Below are 18,437 nucleotides of genomic sequence, written 5' to 3'. Positions count from 1 at the left end.
TGAACGTTTCTCTCACCGTCAGTCGTGTTTTGCTTCTGTATGTTTCCTAAAAGAGCAGCCATGTTTAATATTGTGACCTAAGATGTGACTCCTCCTCTCCCCACCCTCAAGAACAGTGATAAATTTCAGAGCATGCTCAGCAGAACTGGATTGCATTATGCACAGTACACATGTTCATTGCCAAAACTGTACTCGCCGGAATGTATGCAAGCAGAATGAATTGCTGAGACTTCAAATTCCCCGTTCCTCAGAACTGATTTTATTAGCCAATGTACACCAAAGATGGGTGGTAAAAGAAGTATGATTTTCTTGCATCACTGAAGCCCTATACTATGAAGGCCCAGTCTTTGCCTAAGCCTTGCCAGCTGTATGCTGCTGCAACACCAGAGACACAGCTTTGCAACCTGTCACCTCTTCCGGCAGGCAGCCATCCTGGTCTCGCAGAGTAGGGTCCGCGCCAGACTGGAGCAGCAGCTCCACGATGTCCAGAAACTCACAGGCAGCAGCTGACAGGGAAAGTGACAGACATGAACACAAGGTTACTTGGAGACAGAGAGACCAGACTTCAGCAGGAGGGTCACGTGCTGAGCTGTGAGGAATTCAGAACAACGATCACCCTTACAGTGGCTGTAGGGGGATCAGGCCTCAGAAGCAGAACTGTGACGGTACAGAGGACTTGTGAATGTTAGGAAAATCAAATTTACTTTTTTGGTTGCCCAAAAGCAAACAAACAAATGCATTTTTTTTTTTTTTACTTTATTATGATTTAAAAAATCTCTTGAATTTTTAAGAGAGAGGAAAGGAGAAAGGAGATAAAGATAGATGAGAGAGAGATACCGATCAGCTGTCTTTTGCATGCCCCCTACTGGGGACTGAGCTTGCAAACTCAGACATGTGCCCTGACCTGGAATCAACCAGCAACCTCTTGGTGTACAGGAGGATGCTAAACCAACTGAGCCACACTGGCCAGGGCAAAATACAAAATAAATATTGCTTTTAGCTGCATTCCACACATTTTGATAGGATTTTTTCATTTAGTTCAAAATATTTTCTAATTTCCCTGGATATTTTTTCTTTGACCTATGAATTATTTAGAAGTGTATTTAAATGTTTTGGAATTGGGGATTTTCCAGATGTGTGTCCGTTATTAATTTCTAATTTAATTCTGAGGTGGTCATAGAGCAAACTTTGCACAATTTCTTTCACATTTGTTGAAATTTGTTGAATTGCCTAGAATATGGTCAATCTTGGCAAAGTATTCCATGTGTACTTGAAATAATGTTTATTCTATTTATTAGATGGAAAGGTCTATAGATATTAATTAAGTCAAATTGATTGACAGTACTGTTCAAATCTTTCATATCCTCACTGAATTATTATCTACTTGCTCTATCAATTACTGATTTATTGCTTGACAAAGGGTTGTTTTTTTCCCTTGCCTTTTTGTGTCTCATAATTTTTGATTGAACACAGAATACTGTGTGTAGGATAGTGCAGTCTGCAGTAAATAATACTATTTATCCCAAGAAATGGTTCCTCTTCTCCTGTCATGCCGTTAGAATGGGCGTAGGCTAAATCTAGTCAGCAGTTGAACTGGATTTGAGGTTTGTGGGTCCAATAGGTAGCTTTAGTATATCACCCATTTCAATTCCTCCAGGTGTGGGCTGCTGCTGCTCCCTTCTACTGCGTGTGCAGTGCAGGGTGCCAGAGGGTTTTTCCAGTATTCTTGCTCTACCTTCAGCTTTCAGTAGTCTCTGCATGTCTATCACAAAGGGAGTCTCTCTCTTCTACTCTGGTTCTAAGACTGCCATTGCTTATTATTCAGTATAAAGCTCATGGTGGGAGTGGGATGGAGTTCTTTGTCCTCTGGGCCTGGTTTCAGTCTCGGGCAGACCCTCAGGGTGCTGATTCCTCAGTGTTCTTGTACTCCTCCCAGAAATGTCAACCCAGCTCTGCCTTGTATGAGGGAGAACATGTCCTGAGTGGGAGAGTCTCCTGCCCTGCCCCAGTGGTGAGATTGCTCTCCTTGTTGCTGGTGTAGGGTTCAGAGCCTAGGGGCTCCCTGTTCCCCCTTGGCAGCAGATTTTGCTTTTATTCCTCCTCCAGAAGCAGCTGGTATCTGCCTGGGCCCAGGGAGAGGAGGAGGGCAGAAGTGTTTTCTGATTTACCACAGTGGTCTAAGGATTCTGTTTCATATGAACTAAGGGTCCAGGGAAGTGGCAGAATTTCAGGACTGCATGCCACAGAGGAGAGCTCTGTCTGTTCTCAATTTCTCTTAAGAGCATCAGTTAATAAAGAGCACTGGGGTGAGGACTCTTCTTTGGTCTGAATTATTCTAAAATGTCATTTTAGCTCACTCGAAGGTTTTCTTCTTAATTGGTTTTATGGTGGTTGCCTCTTCTTCAGTCGCTCCACCAAAGTGAAATAGTCTGTGTGTCTTGTAGGGGCTTGCCATTCTTTGCTGGATCTTACATGGAAGCCAGTTTTCTTTGCTGGATCTTATATGGAAGCAGAACTTTCTGGGAGTTTGGTTTTAAATGATTTAGTGTGACATTTCTTCTTTTGTTCTTTGTTGGTACTCAAGTAAAGTAGTTTCTCTGGCTCCCTTAACTGCTCTCACTCCCTGGTGGAGTTCAGGGCTTCCTGGCTATATGAGGTAAAGTAGGAACAGAGTCAACAGTGCGAACCAGGTTGGGATGAATTGTGAACTTGAGACAAACTTAGGCCCGCATTCTAATCCATAACAGCACAAGGTCAGAGATGGTTCTAAGTGAACAGAGGTAGAAGGCAGAATTTTTTCTGAACTAAAATCAGACCAATTGGGAACCCTATCTCTGCCTTCAGTGGGTTTTCTTAGATGGCCACTAAAACTACATATTTGATAACTGAATAAAGAGGAGCAAAACAGAGAAGGGCAAGAATTGCCTACTTCTGTACTTGGGGCAGGTATTGGTGGGCTGAGATCATATTTTGGGGTATGGCACAGATGGGGAAGAAGGTGAAGACTCGATATATTTACCAAGGCCCAGGATTCAACAGAAAGTGTTTAGAATCATAACATCCCATCGAGAATTTAAAAATATCTCCCAAAATAATGATTATACCATGAATCACTGTACACCAAATTAAGATTCCAATGGAAGACAGTTTCTTACAAAATATAACAAAGTTAAAGACACATTGCTTAATATTAAGTAGCTGTGAGAGGAGGGTATTTCTCCTGCATAGAACTAACTACATGACATTTTTTGTTTTAAAATATATTTTATTGATTTTTTTACAGAGAGGAAGGGAGAGAGATAGAGAGCTAGAAATGTCGATGAGAGAGAAACATCGACCAGCTGCCTCTTCCACACCCCCTTCCGGGGATGTGCCCGCAACCAAGGTACATGCCCTTGACCGGAATAGAACCCGGGACCTTTCAGTCCACAAACCAATGCTCCACCACTGAGCCAAACCGGTTTCGGCACTACATGACATTTGTATTTTGAGAAATAATCATTTAACCTTTTTTGTTGCAGCTATCAGTCTCAATTTATTGTGAGAAACACTTGGTTAGGTTTTAAAATTGGAACTTTTAAAGCTGTATCAGAGGAATAAATTTCCCAGTGTATAAATCTGTAACACAGGATAATAACTAGCATGATCTGTCAGACCACTATTGGCTCAAATCTAACCCAACACTTGAGATACTAAGTATGAAGGTCCAGTCTAAGTACATGTACACTCTGGCTGAAAACACTAAGCTGGCCATCTCAGACAAAAGGACACTGATTTAAGAGATGCTGTAAGAGGAAGGGAGCGATGGTATAATCTGTGAGTACTAACCCAGGAAAAAGTTGAGCTTAAAATTTTAAATTCCACAGCTAGAGGACTATAGATAACCAGTTAACAATCCCCTTAACCTAACAAATGTGAATACAATTTTAGCTCCAGTCTAACTATGAAATGAGATTTAAGTTTGGAATTTAAGGATTACAAAACAGTACTTGTGAGTAAGGGATATGCTATCCATAAGGAAAGGAGTTTGATTAACAAGTACCAGGGGTTTATGCAAAGGCAGACTGACATGAGAGCATAAGGAATCAGGAAGCTGTAGTAGAGAGACAAAAAGGAAGTGAAGAGAAAGACTGGTTTACAGGACAGGGAAACCACACAGGTGAATCATACCCAGTATAAGGTGGGCACTGCGGCACCGCCTCTGGGAGATTCACTGTTGATAGGCATGAACTATGTTTACGGTTAGCAGAGCCTCCTGGTGCAGATAAGTGCCCAACAAATAGTTTGTTTTTAATAGGTGTTGAACCCACAATTAGATGGTGAGTTACTTGATTTCATGCTTTTTTATTTTCTCTCCTCCCTCTAGCACTGTGCTGGGAACCTAGTGTTTGCTCAAAATTCATTAGTTAATTGATTTCTTTGCCTTTGGCATCTTCAGTGAAGCACAATTCACGAGGCAGTCATCTTTTAGAGACGTGTGAGCTGCCCACTCCTTCAAAATGGACAAAAGCAAAGAAGATGGGAGAGGGAGAAAAAAAGGGGGCTAACATTTTACCCAATTAATGAGGGGATATATTGGTGCCCACAATGTGCTGGAAAATAGAAAACCAGTCATAAGCCCATCTCAGAAAAGCTTGAGCAAGTCCACAGGGAGAAGAACAGTTGCTGAATTTATGGTACCCTGGGAACCTCTATTTGTCAAGTGCCATAGAGGCAGCCCTGACACTGGCACAGGTGAAGATGAATTTCATTCAGAGCAGTGAGCCTTCTGACTCCATTAATCCTCAGGGTTTTGATGATGAATTTCTTTCTTTTTTTTCTTTTATTTATTTTCACTCGAATGCCTCCTCCCACTGCCCTGTAACAGTGTGGAAGGAGCAGAACAGATGGTGCTTTACGTGGAAGACCAGGGGCTCATGAGGATACAAAGCCTGCCCACTCTGAAATCACGTGACTGCACGTGCAAGGAAAAGCCTTGATTTCCCCTGGGAGACACAGATGCAATGATGTTAGTATTCCCAGTGGAGGGAGAGGAGGGGAAGGCTAACAGGCCATTTACAAGGAAGACCACACTTATACTAATATACTCTTCCGCAAGGATCATGTTTAATTACAAAATAACAGGAGGACCAATATCTGAAGATACAAAAACACCAAAGTAAAATTGAGGTAAATAAGGGTTTTCATGAGCTGCTATGCAAAGCCCGTTTGGAAAGAACCAGTATGGCCATATAGTAGTAGAATAATGGCCTCTAGTTAACCTGCCATTGGCTCTGACCCAGTTTTAATCAGAAGAAGCCAGGATTTACAACCTGCTTAAGGATGGAGTTTGACAACTGCTATAATCAGAAGAGCTGTCAACACAAGGACAGCTGTCAAGCCAAACTGTAATTCATAAAAAATAGTAGCTAAGCCTATAAGACATCCCCAACATTGTCTTTGCACTCCCTGGATTTAACTATACTTTTAGTTTTATGGAAGTCTCAAGAATAGGTTAAGGGTCATAAAATCAAACCAAATCAACAAATAGCTATTGAGTGCTTATTAAATAAAAAAAGGTTAAATAACATTAAGTGACTAAAAAGATAAACTATGCCCAGCAGATTCCCTGGCATTTGGAAGGTATTTAATAAATGGTAATTACTATTGTTGTATGCAAGACTTTGTTTGGATGAGCTTAAAAACTGGCAAGTCTAGTGACCTGGTTAAAAAAGAAATCTAAGTTAAAAATGAATCACTCCTATAAGTGATTATTAACTTAAAATATTAATTTCATGAAACATTCCTGGTTGTCAGAATATTTTAATTTTATTTATTTGTAATGCCAAAAACCTCTAACTAATGGTATTATTTTTATTCTTAGTTATCTTGATTATAACATATATGATATTTATTTTTTTCCTTCTACAATAAATAATATAATGAGATAGAAATAGAGGTTTTACAAGATCAATTTTGGTCAGGATTCCTGAATCAGGGATAATTTTTATTAATGTTTAAACTCTGTGTCCAGAAATAAGACTATAAAAGTGCAAAGACAGACACAGATATTGATATATATGTTTACTCACAAATACGGTTTTGAAAAATAGCCTTGATTCACTGACTGAGGGGACCAATGGTAAAGGATTTCCATTTATTTTATTTCTAGAAGAGATAATCTTCCACAAAATAATGTCTGTTTTAAAAGGATATTAGGACTGTAATTATTTATGGAATTATGAAAAGAGCACTGGAAGTTTAACCGGGAGACCTAGACAAGTGTCTGGTCTCTGCTACTTACAGCTCGTGTTACCTTCTCTGGACTTGAGATTTTCATTTGCCAATGTCGGAAATGTGAGTGTGTATATTATATATAATTTTAATTAATAAATATTTTAAGTACAGTACAGAGAGGAATATAAAGATTAATAAAACAAAATTTTTGTTGTTATAAATAATGCTGCAATAAATGTTCTTAATCATGTCTTATATACATGTCCAGTGGTATTTCTAGGGTCTGTATCTAGAAGCAGACTTCCAGCTGGTTTTGGGTACCCAGGTGATTCTAGCTACAGTCAAAAATGAGTCGGGGCATGCATTTGGTGACATTTCAATCCTTTTTATCAGGCCAAGTTACCATTAACAGCTAGCCCAATAATTTAGACTCCTAGACAACCAAGTGAGGTGCTTGACATCCAAGCAAATACTAAGCAGTGGACAAAAGTGCTCAGGGGCACCCGGGATACTTACTACTGAATGGTGATCCGGGATTGCCAAAACTAGTAAAATAGCCCAATATATTCCCTCCCAAAAGGTCTGAAGGTGGTTGATCCTTTATCTGATTTAAATATTGATGGTTGCCTCTTATTCAACCTTATTCACATCCAAATAGAAGGAAAAAAAAAAAAAAGGAATACTTTTACTACCGTGTTTCCCCGAAAATAAGACCTAGCGCATGGAAAGATAAGACATCCCCTGAAAATAAGACCTAGCGCAACTTTGGGAGAAAAAAATTAATGTAAGACACTGTCTTATTTTCGGGGAAACAGGGTAGTACTTTACACTTTACAGAATACTTCAATATCTTTTACCTCATTGAATTTCCCAGTAGCTCTTTAAAGCCATTATCCTCTATTTTATAGGTGACTTACATGAAGATTACTTAACTATGCTAATAAGTTAGTAGGGGAAATAAGTTAAAAAATAAAATCTATTGTTCTTCAATTACATCAAGAAATTACTGTTTGCAGGATTCTAGCTCCTACAGTAACTGTGATTAGCATCTTAGTTGTCACTGACAGTCAAAGAATAATAAATTTTCAAAGGAAGATTGGAGAAGCCTTCATTCCTGTTGATAGTTCAGAAATGCTCAATTCACTATGAATGTGCCCATACGAATTTTAATATATGTGGACACAGACAATGGGGTGGTGAGGGCCTGGGGAAGGGAAAAGATAGGAGAGGGCTGGAAGAGGTTAATGGAGGAAAAAGGAGGACCTATGTAATGCTTTCAAAAATAAAGATTAAAAGAAAAAAAAGAATTTTAATATATCTTCAACTTTAGAGATTAATTTATTTTTTTAAACAAAAAGTTACTGTATCTTTGCTAGTGGCCAGGCATTTTTCTAAGCACTAAATAGTGCTGGATAAAGTTGAGAAAAACATATAGAGAAAAATTTCAAATGATTATTAATAGTTATGAAACATCTTACCATAATGTAGAGCTGTTTGACCTTCATTGTCCTATAAAAGAAACAAAAAAATACATTTAGAAGTCTGTTATTGCAAAAGTATGTAAGTACATAAGCTATAGCAAATATCTGATATTACAAAGTTCTACAGGTTTATCAGATACATAAAATGAAGAAGTTAGTTCTTTGAGCCTCATAGTAACTTCTGTGGTTACCAGGGGCTGTGGGGAGAGAGGAATGTGAAATTATTGGGTAACGGGTACAACATTTCAGGTTGGGATGGTGAAAAAGTTCTGGTGATGAATAGTGGTGATGGATGCATGACAATGTGAATGTTCTTAACGTCACTAACCTGCACACTAAAAAATGTATATTTCACAACCATTTAAAAAATAGAAAAGTAAAAGTGTGAGCCAAGAACTGCAAGAGGCAATGTTCTCCACTTTTGGAGAAAAGTCTGCAGTAGGAGAAAAGAAGGAAGTACTGACAAAGAAAGAAATACGTAGTAGTGAGAGAGAGGGATTTAGAGTCTGGTTCTTGTCATTCTGATTATACAATTGCCTTTCTTGGTTAGATGAACCAACAACAAAATACTCCCAAGACAAATGTGATAGTTTTGTCGCTGCAAACAAGTGTCCTCACTAATACAGTATGCAAGACAATTTATGACCCAAACCTTGGTCATTCTTCCTCCCAATTCCTTCTTCTCCAATTTTGTGACTGCCAATTATTAATCAATTGGGACTCCCGTATCTGTCCTGCAGCCTTTAAAGATAGTGTCTTGCTCTTTTCTCCTGTTTTAAAATTTGTCTTTGATATATTGGAACACTTTAGGTGGACTTATTTTGTAGTATCCAATAGTTCCTCTAGTTATTTGAGTTCAGAAAGAGGAGGTGGCTGGGTGACAATACACGTGGTGCTTGTTGGGCTGCCTGGGGTTCTTTTTGATAGCTTCCTGTGTGCTTTATAATTTAGGACTGTAAATTCATTTTAAATGGGGCTTTATCTGAAAAATTCTGGATTGAAAGTCCTTCCCTCCACAATGATTTTGCTTTTGTATCTGCCAAGCACTTCTGAGATATTATCAAACTGAGATCCTTATGTTGATTTCTTAGCTTTTTTGTAGATTTCTGAACCCTTAAGTAGAACAAATTTTAAAAGGGCAAATCTCTCTCTCTTTCCACTACTAACTAGGCTTAGAGCACAGACCAAGACAAACTCTCCTTGTCCACATGTTGGTGGGCAGATTATTTTTAAGTCTACTTTTTTCCTGATGGTGGTTGGTGTTGAGATCTCTCCCACATCAGTGTTGAGACTGGCCAATTCTTGCAGGGCAGCCCATTGTGGGTTTAAACTCACTATTTTTTTTTAAGCTTTGGGTTTAAAAAAACCCCCATGTATATTACCTTTATGATTCAGTTCATCTTCTTCAGGAACCCTCCTGAGTCCTCAGGCAGAATTAGGTGGCCCTGCTTTCTAGCACTGTGCATACCGTGTTTCCCCGAAAATAAGACATCCTCGGAAAAAAAGACCTAGCGCATGGAAAAATAAGACATCCCCTGAAAATAAGATCTAGCGCATCTTTGGGAGCAAAAATTAATATAAGACACTGTCTTATTTTCGGGGAAACAGGGTAGCATACACTGTGTATTAATTAGTCTTTCTCTTCTATTGAGGCTGTAAGCTTCCTAGAGGCAAGTATTATGGCTTTCATCCAGGGCCTATCACAGTGTCTTGCATACACTGTGTGCTTTCATGAACTGAAACAATGAATATGTTTATCTTTCCCTATTGATTTATTACTTAATCTCTTGACTAACTTTTTTTCATTTACTTGTGTTTTTTTTTTTGTTTTTTTTTAAAGTCCCACATATTTCCTATAGTGTGGAGTATAAACTAGCTGTAATAATCCAATGTGGGCCTAAACAATAATGAATAGGATATGTAGTTTATAGTTAACTAGGTGCAAAATCACTACTATATTCATGTTGATTTCTAGTCTTTTTTTCTTTCCTATGTGCATAGAATGAGTTGGTCACTCTTGATTCTCTCCCCACAAGACTCTGCACTGACTCTTTTGTACTTCTATTATTTTTATCATGTCCACATTTTATTCATAACTAGAGGTCTGGTGCATGAAATTCGTGCATGAAAATGGGTGGGGTGGGGGTGTCCCTCAGCTAGCCCGCACCCTCTCCAATCTGGGACATCTCTCTCACAATCCAGGACTGCTGGCTCCCAACCATTTGCCTGCCTGCCTGCCTATCTGATTGCCCCTAACCACTTCTGTCTGCCAGCCTGATCACCCCCTAACCACTCCCCTGCCAGCCTGATTGATGCCTAACTGCTTCCCTGCCGCCCGATTGCCCCTAACTGCCCTTCCCTGCCGGCCTGCTCAACCCTAACTCCTCTCCTGCAGGTCTGGTTGCCCTCAACTGCCCTCCCCTGCAGGCCTGGTCGCCCCCAACTGCCCTCCTCTGCCAGCATGGTCACCCCTAACTGCACTCCCCTGCTGACTACCTGGGTCCACCATCTTGTGCCCACATGGGGCGACCATCTTGTGTGTTAGAGTGATGGTCAATTTGCATATTACCTCTAGATTGGGCACACTATCAAATACAAGAAGTTTGTTTTCTTATTCTATCATATGAAGTACTGATTAAAATATTAATATTTTGCTCAGAACAGATATAGAGGAAACACTATTTTATTCTTTTAACATTAAGCCACTAATAACAGTTTTCTGTGCATCAAAAACACTATAGCTAAGTCCTGATTTCTTCCCTACTGTTAACTATCAATCTGAATCAAAAGCCATATTTCCAAATCTATCTATCTATCTATCTATCTATCTATCTATCTATCTATCTATGGTAGTCATGGGAATAACGTGCTTCCTAGATGTTCTCTATGAGCAAAAATTTTTGCTGAATGTTACTGAATTTCTTTTTTTTTTTTTTTTTATGTGTGACCATAGTGATACTAATATTGATTTAGTTCGACTTGACCTACCATCTCTGCCCATGTTAAGTTCTAAAGGTACAGTAGGAAGGCAACATTAAGAGTAACAGCAGAGCTGCACAGAGGGGATACATTTTCTCATGTGCCTAAAGAGAGGTTTTGTTCTTACTCCAAAATTTGATAAATTATTTTATTTTAAAAATAGTATTTCAAGTGAGTATACAAGGAAACACTAAGGAAAATTGGTTATGAGGTATTGAAAGTAGTGATAAAAATGATGAGTTAGTAATATGATTTGGGATAATTTTAACTATTATTTCTAAGCTTAGAATGTACTGCTTCTTTCTCTATGAGATCTGTGAATCTAATAAATTAAACTAAATTGACAATTTGGAAGTCTGCAAATATATTTTGTGATTACTTTTTAAAGAATTTTTCTGGATACAACAGTAAGCCTTCAGTTGAAGGTTAGAGGCATACTCCTTACTTGAACAACAACAACAAAAGAAGTATAGTACCACCTCATTTAACTGGCATCTTTGGAGAGTGAAAAACCTGCAGGTTTTTCAAATAATTGGAACACTACCCTTGGAGCATGCATGTAATAAGAAAAAATTACTACTCACTTGTACTTTCTCTGAATTGTAATACCATCTATATGTTTGTAAACATTTCTCAGCGAGTACAATTATTAGCTATTTCCAATAAAAATTATCAAACCAATTAAAATCATGGTTACTTATAAATGGCTCTTTACAGTTACAAGCATGACAGGGTTACCCCACCTTGCACCATTCACTTGTTGTTTGCTATGTTCTTCAGATCACCATGCCTAATTTGTGGCTTTTGAGATCAGATGCTGGGAGCTGAAGTGTTATAGTATTTAATGTGAAATACTGAGATTTCTGATCTTTCAACTTAGAGCATGTCCACCTAGAAATCAATTAGAGCAGGGATATGAACATAAGAACCATGACTCCAATCACAGAATTGATTTGCAAGCTGAGAATAGAAAGATAGAAGGACAACCAAGTTGTGTTCTAATTTTATTATCTTTTCTGTCTTCCAAAAGTACTAGAGAAAGGGAGTACTTTAAAAAGACATCAAGAATTTTCCTCAATTCTGATCTGTTTATATATCTAACTACCTTGATATGTCTAAATAGGTATTTGAGAGAAACAGAGAAAGGATGATTATTTTAAATTACTCTCTAATCAAATTGCAGTCTTTAGAGACCTGAATTTAAAATTCTTCTTTCATTCATTTTTTGTATGCCTAGCTCATAATAACTACTCATGAAATGTTTGTTCAAAGAATTCGATGATTGTAAGTCCTGTTTAGTTTTTAATCATTAATAATAATTATTTTAAAGCAACTACATTATAATACTCTTACTATTACGATTATGAAGCTTTAATAAAACACATCTTGTATCTACAAAATCTTTACCTGTTATTCCTCTTTGTATATTAAATGGAATTTGTATTAAAGAAGGAATATGACTCCAAACATTTTTTCTCAGTAACCTCAAAATAGGATATAGGAACCCAAACCTTAGTCTTTATAAACATTCTGTTTTAAAATATATTACAAAGAATAAATGGAATTGAATGTCAAGAATGAGTAAGTGAAAGCTTTTACTCATCTGGTTTACAACTTATATCAGCTAATTTTTCTAAATTTAAGTTGATTAATTTTTTTCGGTTGTTTCATTTCAAATGACCACACCAGAAGAGGGTTGTTTGTCATGGTTATTTATGCTTTTCCTTTCTGTTTTAGCTTAAAAGAAATGTTCAAATTTAATAAGTATGGAGTTGTTATAAACAGCAGCAAAAACAATTCCAATAAATTAAAATCAGTCATACATTTGAAATCTTTGCAAGGGATTATACACTAGGGTAAAATAAAAATACTCAGTTGAATTAAAAATAAACAAAATCACATAATAAAGTAAAAATGTAGACAAATTCAACTGTGTTTAAAATTCAAAGTACAGACAGATCTAAGAGGAGAGGGAGTTAGAAGGATTGGAAGAGATCAACCAAAGAATATATATGCATATATGCATATCCTATGGACATAGACGATAATGTGGTGAAGGACTAGGAGTGCTGGGGGACAGGTAGGGAGAAGGCAAAGGGAGGAGAAATGGGGGAACAACTGTAATCGAGTTCAATAAAAATAATTCAAAGTACAAAATAAGTAAATGTGCAATCCCTACACTATACCTCTATATCCTTTCTGTCCAAGTAAATAAAAGTTTGTAAGAAACACAAATGACAAAATAGAAAATTTAAACTCAGACTCTCAAATAAGAAGAGGGAAAAAACGCACCCATGACCCGCCTATGTGATTTCCCCCCATTACATTTATTTTTTTCAAAAGTTTATTTTTTCTCCCATTACATTTAAAACGACAGAGAGCCATAGCAGCTCCTCTCTATCTGGCTTGGTACTCCCTCCTTTAATACAAATTTCATTTAACTTACAAATGGAACCACCACCCACTTCTCTGAGATCGGTTTAAAAGCAGCCGATCTTTATAACTTAACAAAAAACATTTTTATCCTCACCTAAGGATATGTTTTCACTGCTTTTTAGGGAGAGAGGAAAGGAGAAAGAGAAGCACCAATGTGAGAAACATCAACTGGTTAGAGAACCATGAGCCTTCTTAATCCTTACTTAAGCTTTCTCTCAGCCATCTTCATCCTTTACCTTGTATCATGTGAATATGTCTGTGTTTTCCTGCTGTTCTTCTTCCTGAAGGTAAGGATCATGGCACAGTTTAACTTTATAGACCCCTATTTCCTTTATCCCTTGCATCTAGCACAAAACTTTGCATAAAAATAAAAGTTAAGCCGAAACCGGTTTGGCTCAGTGGTAGAGTGTCGGTCTACGGACTGAAAGGTCCCGGGTTTGATTCCGGTCAAGGGCATGTACATTGGTTGCGGGCACATCTCCAGTAGGGGGTGTGCAAGAGGCAGCTGGTTGATGTTTCTCTCTCATCGATGTTTCTAGCTATCTCTCTCCCTTCCTCTCGGTAAAAAATCAATAAAATATATTTTAAAAAAATAAAAATAAAAGTTAAATAAGACCCCAAAAATAAACTACTTGAAGAGTTATACCTCACTAACCCAGGGACTTGATTTTTGGCATTCTCAAGTACCTGGAATAGGGCCCAGATTCTGGGGGGAAATGCTGATAAGGGTCATATTAAACATGTTGTGATTAGTTGGCTCACTGCAGAGAAGGATTTTTCTTGCTGGTTTGAGAAAGCAAAGCAAGGCCAGTCTTTGCCAATGAAATATGAGATGCTATGGGAGGCAGAAGACATGGAAAGGGAACAGTGAAGGAAAGCAAGGAGTAGAGCAGAAATGGCAAGAGGGCCAGCAAAGCCTAATGGCAATTAGAAGAAAGAATAGAGGCAGCAATAGTAGCAGCCAGCAGAAATTAAAAGCTGTGACAGCAGTGGCAAGTTGCAGACATTTTAGACCACAGAGAACAGCCAGCCATAAAGAGGGCTGGGCTGCATGCCAACCAGGAGATTTTTGCAATCTCAAGAGAGAAAGAGAGGCTCTGGCCCCATGCTTCACACCATCTATAAATACCCATGGTATAAGTACAATGCCTTAAGAAGGAAGCAATGAAGTACTGGATATATTTTAGAAAAAGTATTTTATAGAAAACATTTAAAAACTAAAAAGCAGAAAGTAACTGTTCAGCTATTTGAAACCAACACTAGTCTAGAATGTTTAACTTTCCAAAGGGAACTGAATGGTTGAGATTTTATTAGAGTGAGGGGAAGTAAAAGGAACAAACACTGGCTAATTCCTATGTATGCTGAAAGTTTTACAAACACTGTTTCTTTAATCCTCACAACAACCCTATTACATAAACATTATCATTTTTGAGCCAGGTAAAATGAGGCTCAGAGAGATTATCTATAACTTGCCCAAGGTCCTTGGCCTTTCATCCTCAAAATACATGCTTTCTCAACTGTTCATGCGGCTGAAAAGGAGCCAGGGGAATCAAAACAAATACATACAAAGTAAGGAGAAATGTGGTTAAACTTTTATTTTTGCAGGATAAAGACAATAGGTAGCCTAACCAGCAGTTTACAACCAGTGGTCCACGAGGTCCCTGAAAGGTTGGTGACCGCTGGCCTAAACTATAATCTCACATCATATTATCTTATCTAATAAAAGGGTAATATGCAAATTGACCATACCTCCGCTATACCCACCAGCCATGCCCACCAGCCAATCAGAGTATGCAAATTAATCCCAACCAAGATGGCTGTGGCCACAGAGAACAGGAGGGAGGCTTGGGTTTCTTTGGCAACGGAAGAAGCCAAGCTTTCCACACACCTTGGTGGGCCCAGGCTTCCACTCAAGGATACAAAGTTTTAATTATAGAAAATAAACAAATCCAAACAGAAATGGCAGAGCCATGGAGCAAGCAGAAGACTTGGTTCCACTCCAGGCTACAAAGTTTCAATTGTAGAAGGTAAATAAATTCCAGATACCAGGGCCTCCACTTGGGTCGCCAGGGGGTGTGGCTGGCCTGCAAACCACCACAGGCCCCTTGCCCAGGCTGTCCTTTAACCCAAGGTAATCCCCATCCTGATCTGGGACACCCTTCAGGGCAAACCAGCTGGTCCCCACCCATGCACCAGGCCTCTATCCTATCTAATAAAATAGTAATATGCAGATTGACCATCACTACAACACAGAAGATCAAGATAGTTGCCCTCATGTGGTCAAAGATAGCTGCCCCCATATGGCCACAAGATGGCCATCATGGGAGGGCAGTTGGGAGGGACCAGGCCTGTAAGGGAGGGCAGTTGTGGGTGATCAGGCAAGCAAGGGGAGAGCAGTTAGGGGTGACCAGGTTGGCAGAGGAGGGAAGTTGGGGGCAAACAGGCTGGCAAGGGAGCAGTTAAGACATCAATCAGGCTGGCATGGGAGTGGTTAGGGGGTGATCAGGCTGGCAGACAGAAGCAGTTAGGGGCAATCAGGAAGGCAGGCAGGCGAGCAGTTGGGAGCCAGCAGTCCTGGATTGTGAGAGGGATGTCCGACTGCCCGTTTAGAGTCGCCAACCTAAATGGGCAGTCGGACATCCCTCTAGGGGGTCCCAGATTGGAGTGGATGCAGGCTGGGCTGAGGGACACCACTATTCCCCCTCTCCCTCTGTGCATGAATTCCGTGCACCGGGCCTCTAGTTAATCATAATCTCCAAATTGATATCTCACATTCAGCGAGTGAATATTCTTACTCTTTAGGACCATGCACTCATCTTTACTTCTCCTTGGCTGATTGCTGTACTTTTCCAAGTATGCTTATATCAAGAAGCTATAGCTAAATCTATAAATTTTTTAAAATTGCTAAGCTGGTTAGCGCCCTGTCAGTTATCACTATAAGAAAACAGAGGCAAACTGCTTTCTCTTCTGAAGGGTGTTTTGTTTACTGCATTACTGTTTCTATAATACTGTGCAGCAAAAATTCAATATATCTCAATTTATTCTATCCTATGTCCTTTGCATGGTAAATAAGCAGACATCTAGTGGAGAAATTCAAGAAAAGATTCTTTCCATTCATACTCATTCACTCTTTACTTCCACAATGAAAATTTTCAGAGTGTGCTAGGTCCACCACAGAGAGTGCTATGAAATAGACACTTTTATTTGTTGTTAATAGGGATATAAATTAGCATAATATCTAGAAAATGTTTACTGTCTATGGTTTTGCATTTCTAGAATCTATTTTTTACATATATGTATATATTTAAAAATATATTTGCATTGATTTCAGAGAGGAAGGGAGAGGGAGAGATGGAAACATCAATAATGAGAGAGTATTATTGATTGGCTGCTTCCTGCACGCCCTCTATTGGGGAGGGAGCCCACAAATCAGGCATGTGCCCTGACTGGTAATCAAACCATGAGCTCTTGGTTCATAGGTTGATATTCAACCATTGTGCCACACTGGCCTGGGCTAGCATCTATTTTTAAAAATACTTCATACAGCCCTGACTGGTTTGGCTCAGTGGATAGAGTGTCAGCCTGTGGACTGAAGGGTCCCAGGTTCAATTCCGGTCAAGGGCATGTACCTTGGTTTCGGGCACATCCTCACTGGGAGATGTGTAGGAGGCAGCTGATTGGTGTTTCTCTCTCATCAATGTTTCTAACTCTCTATCCTTCTCCCTTTCTCTCTGTAAAAAAACAATAAAATATATTTAAAAATATATATTTTTAAAAATTTATAAAAAATTTGAGTTAATTCCAATATTATTCAGATTAGCGAGAAATTAGAAACAATTTAAAGTCCAACAATACAATACAGGAAAAGTTAATATGTCAGTTGAGCATATTAGCATGCAGCAAATTAAAACAATAGTCATAAAGTATTTATAACTTAGAAAATCACAATATTATTAGTATAATGAAAAATAATCAGAATACTATATAATAAAAGGATAATATGCAAATTGACCAAATGCGGAATGACTAGAATGCCTGTGGCCCTCACCCTGGCTGGCCCCGCCCACGGCTTCTGGCCCTCACCCTGGCCGGCCCCGCCCACAACCTCTGGCAGCAGCCGGCCTACCCCCAATATCCCCCATCAGGGTGGGCCAGCTGGACCCCACCAGTGCATGAACTCGTGCACCAGGCCTCTAGTGTCTTTATAAGCTCTTAACTATGTAAAACAAGCAAAGAAACAAAACAATGGTACACTGAAAAGATTTAAAAAACCTACTACTCTGTTTCCCCGAAAATAAGAGTGTCTTATATTAATTTTGCTCCCAAAGATGCGCTAGGTCTTATTTTCAGGGGATGTCTTATTTTTCCATGAAGACTACAGTACACATTTATTGTTAAATGAAAATAAAGGAAATTTATTACCTGTATACGGTATGGTAGTACGGTAGTTGTCAACACAAACCAGACAAACCGTGAATCCTACAGTATCAAGAATTTACTCATTTATTCAGTGACAATCATGTCATCATCTTCTGGATCATAATCATAACAATCCAATTCTTGAATTTCCTGGTGCATTTCTTATGACTCCATTTCTTTCAGAATCAGTGGACCAAATCTCTCATGTTTAGCCTAGGGGAGCCTTATTTTCGGGGGATGCCTTTTATTTCACTCAGAAGGAAACCTGTAAGTAGGTCTTATTTTCAGAAGATGTCTTATTTTTGGGGAAACATGGTACATATATACTCCAATAGATTAAACATTCAAAAGATCCATTATGTACTCCTTTTTCACACACACACAGTAGTCTACTCCTTACTCTGAGCATCATAGCTTCCATGGTCTAATTTCACTTTATTCAACTATTCTTCATTACAAACACCTATGTAATGGTATTTCTGCTACCTATTCCTATCCCAACCTCAGAGGTCACCAATGATCACCTAGTCTTCACAGTTCATAATAGGCCACAATTCCCTGCTGAAGATGTCTGTTGATTACTGTGGCCTCCCTTTTCCTCCATTACTTCTCCCAAATAACTTCCACAGTATATCTCATCATGGCACAGTATATCTCATCACATTGTATCTCACAACTGTTCTTTTTATTCAATAAGTTTCTTATTGTCTTGACAGTAAGCAACCCGATGGCAGGGGACCATTGCTGACACTTCTTTTGTGTCCCTTAGTGTCTTATAGCATAAAAGTCATGGAGTAGTATTTAATAAAAATATGTGTGATGAATTTAATAACCCCAGGTGTTAGTTTACTTATCAGTGTATACTGCTGATTTGTTCCTATGGTAGCCTGTTATCTGTAATAATAA

At 38.7% G+C, this 18,437-nt stretch overlaps 1 protein-coding gene across 1 annotated transcript in view; it reads right to left on the bottom strand.

Annotated features, from left to right (window-relative positions):
- Positions 1-236: 236 nt before the first annotated feature.
- The window catches only part of ACBD6 (acyl-CoA binding domain containing 6), a 125,258-nt gene continuing 107,057 nt past the window's right edge, over positions 237-18,437 (bottom strand). Inside the window, exons 7-8 of the mRNA XM_036442121.1 lie at positions 7,695-7,725; positions 237-506 (exon numbers count right to left, since the gene is read on the bottom strand). Of these exons, the coding sequence (XP_036298014.1) occupies positions 352-506; positions 7,695-7,725 (186 nt within the window). The 3' untranslated portion in view covers positions 237-351. The remainder of the gene's footprint in view (positions 507-7,694; positions 7,726-18,437) is intronic.

Source organism: Pipistrellus kuhlii, unplaced genomic scaffold (assembly GCF_014108245.1).
Source record: "Pipistrellus kuhlii isolate mPipKuh1 unplaced genomic scaffold, mPipKuh1.p scaffold_m20_p_18, whole genome shotgun sequence".
In the NCBI taxonomy this organism is placed as follows: Eukaryota; Metazoa; Chordata; class Mammalia; order Chiroptera; family Vespertilionidae; genus Pipistrellus; species Pipistrellus kuhlii.
Note: the sequence above shows the minus strand (reverse complement) of the source record. Positions and strands in the feature narration are given on the sequence as shown.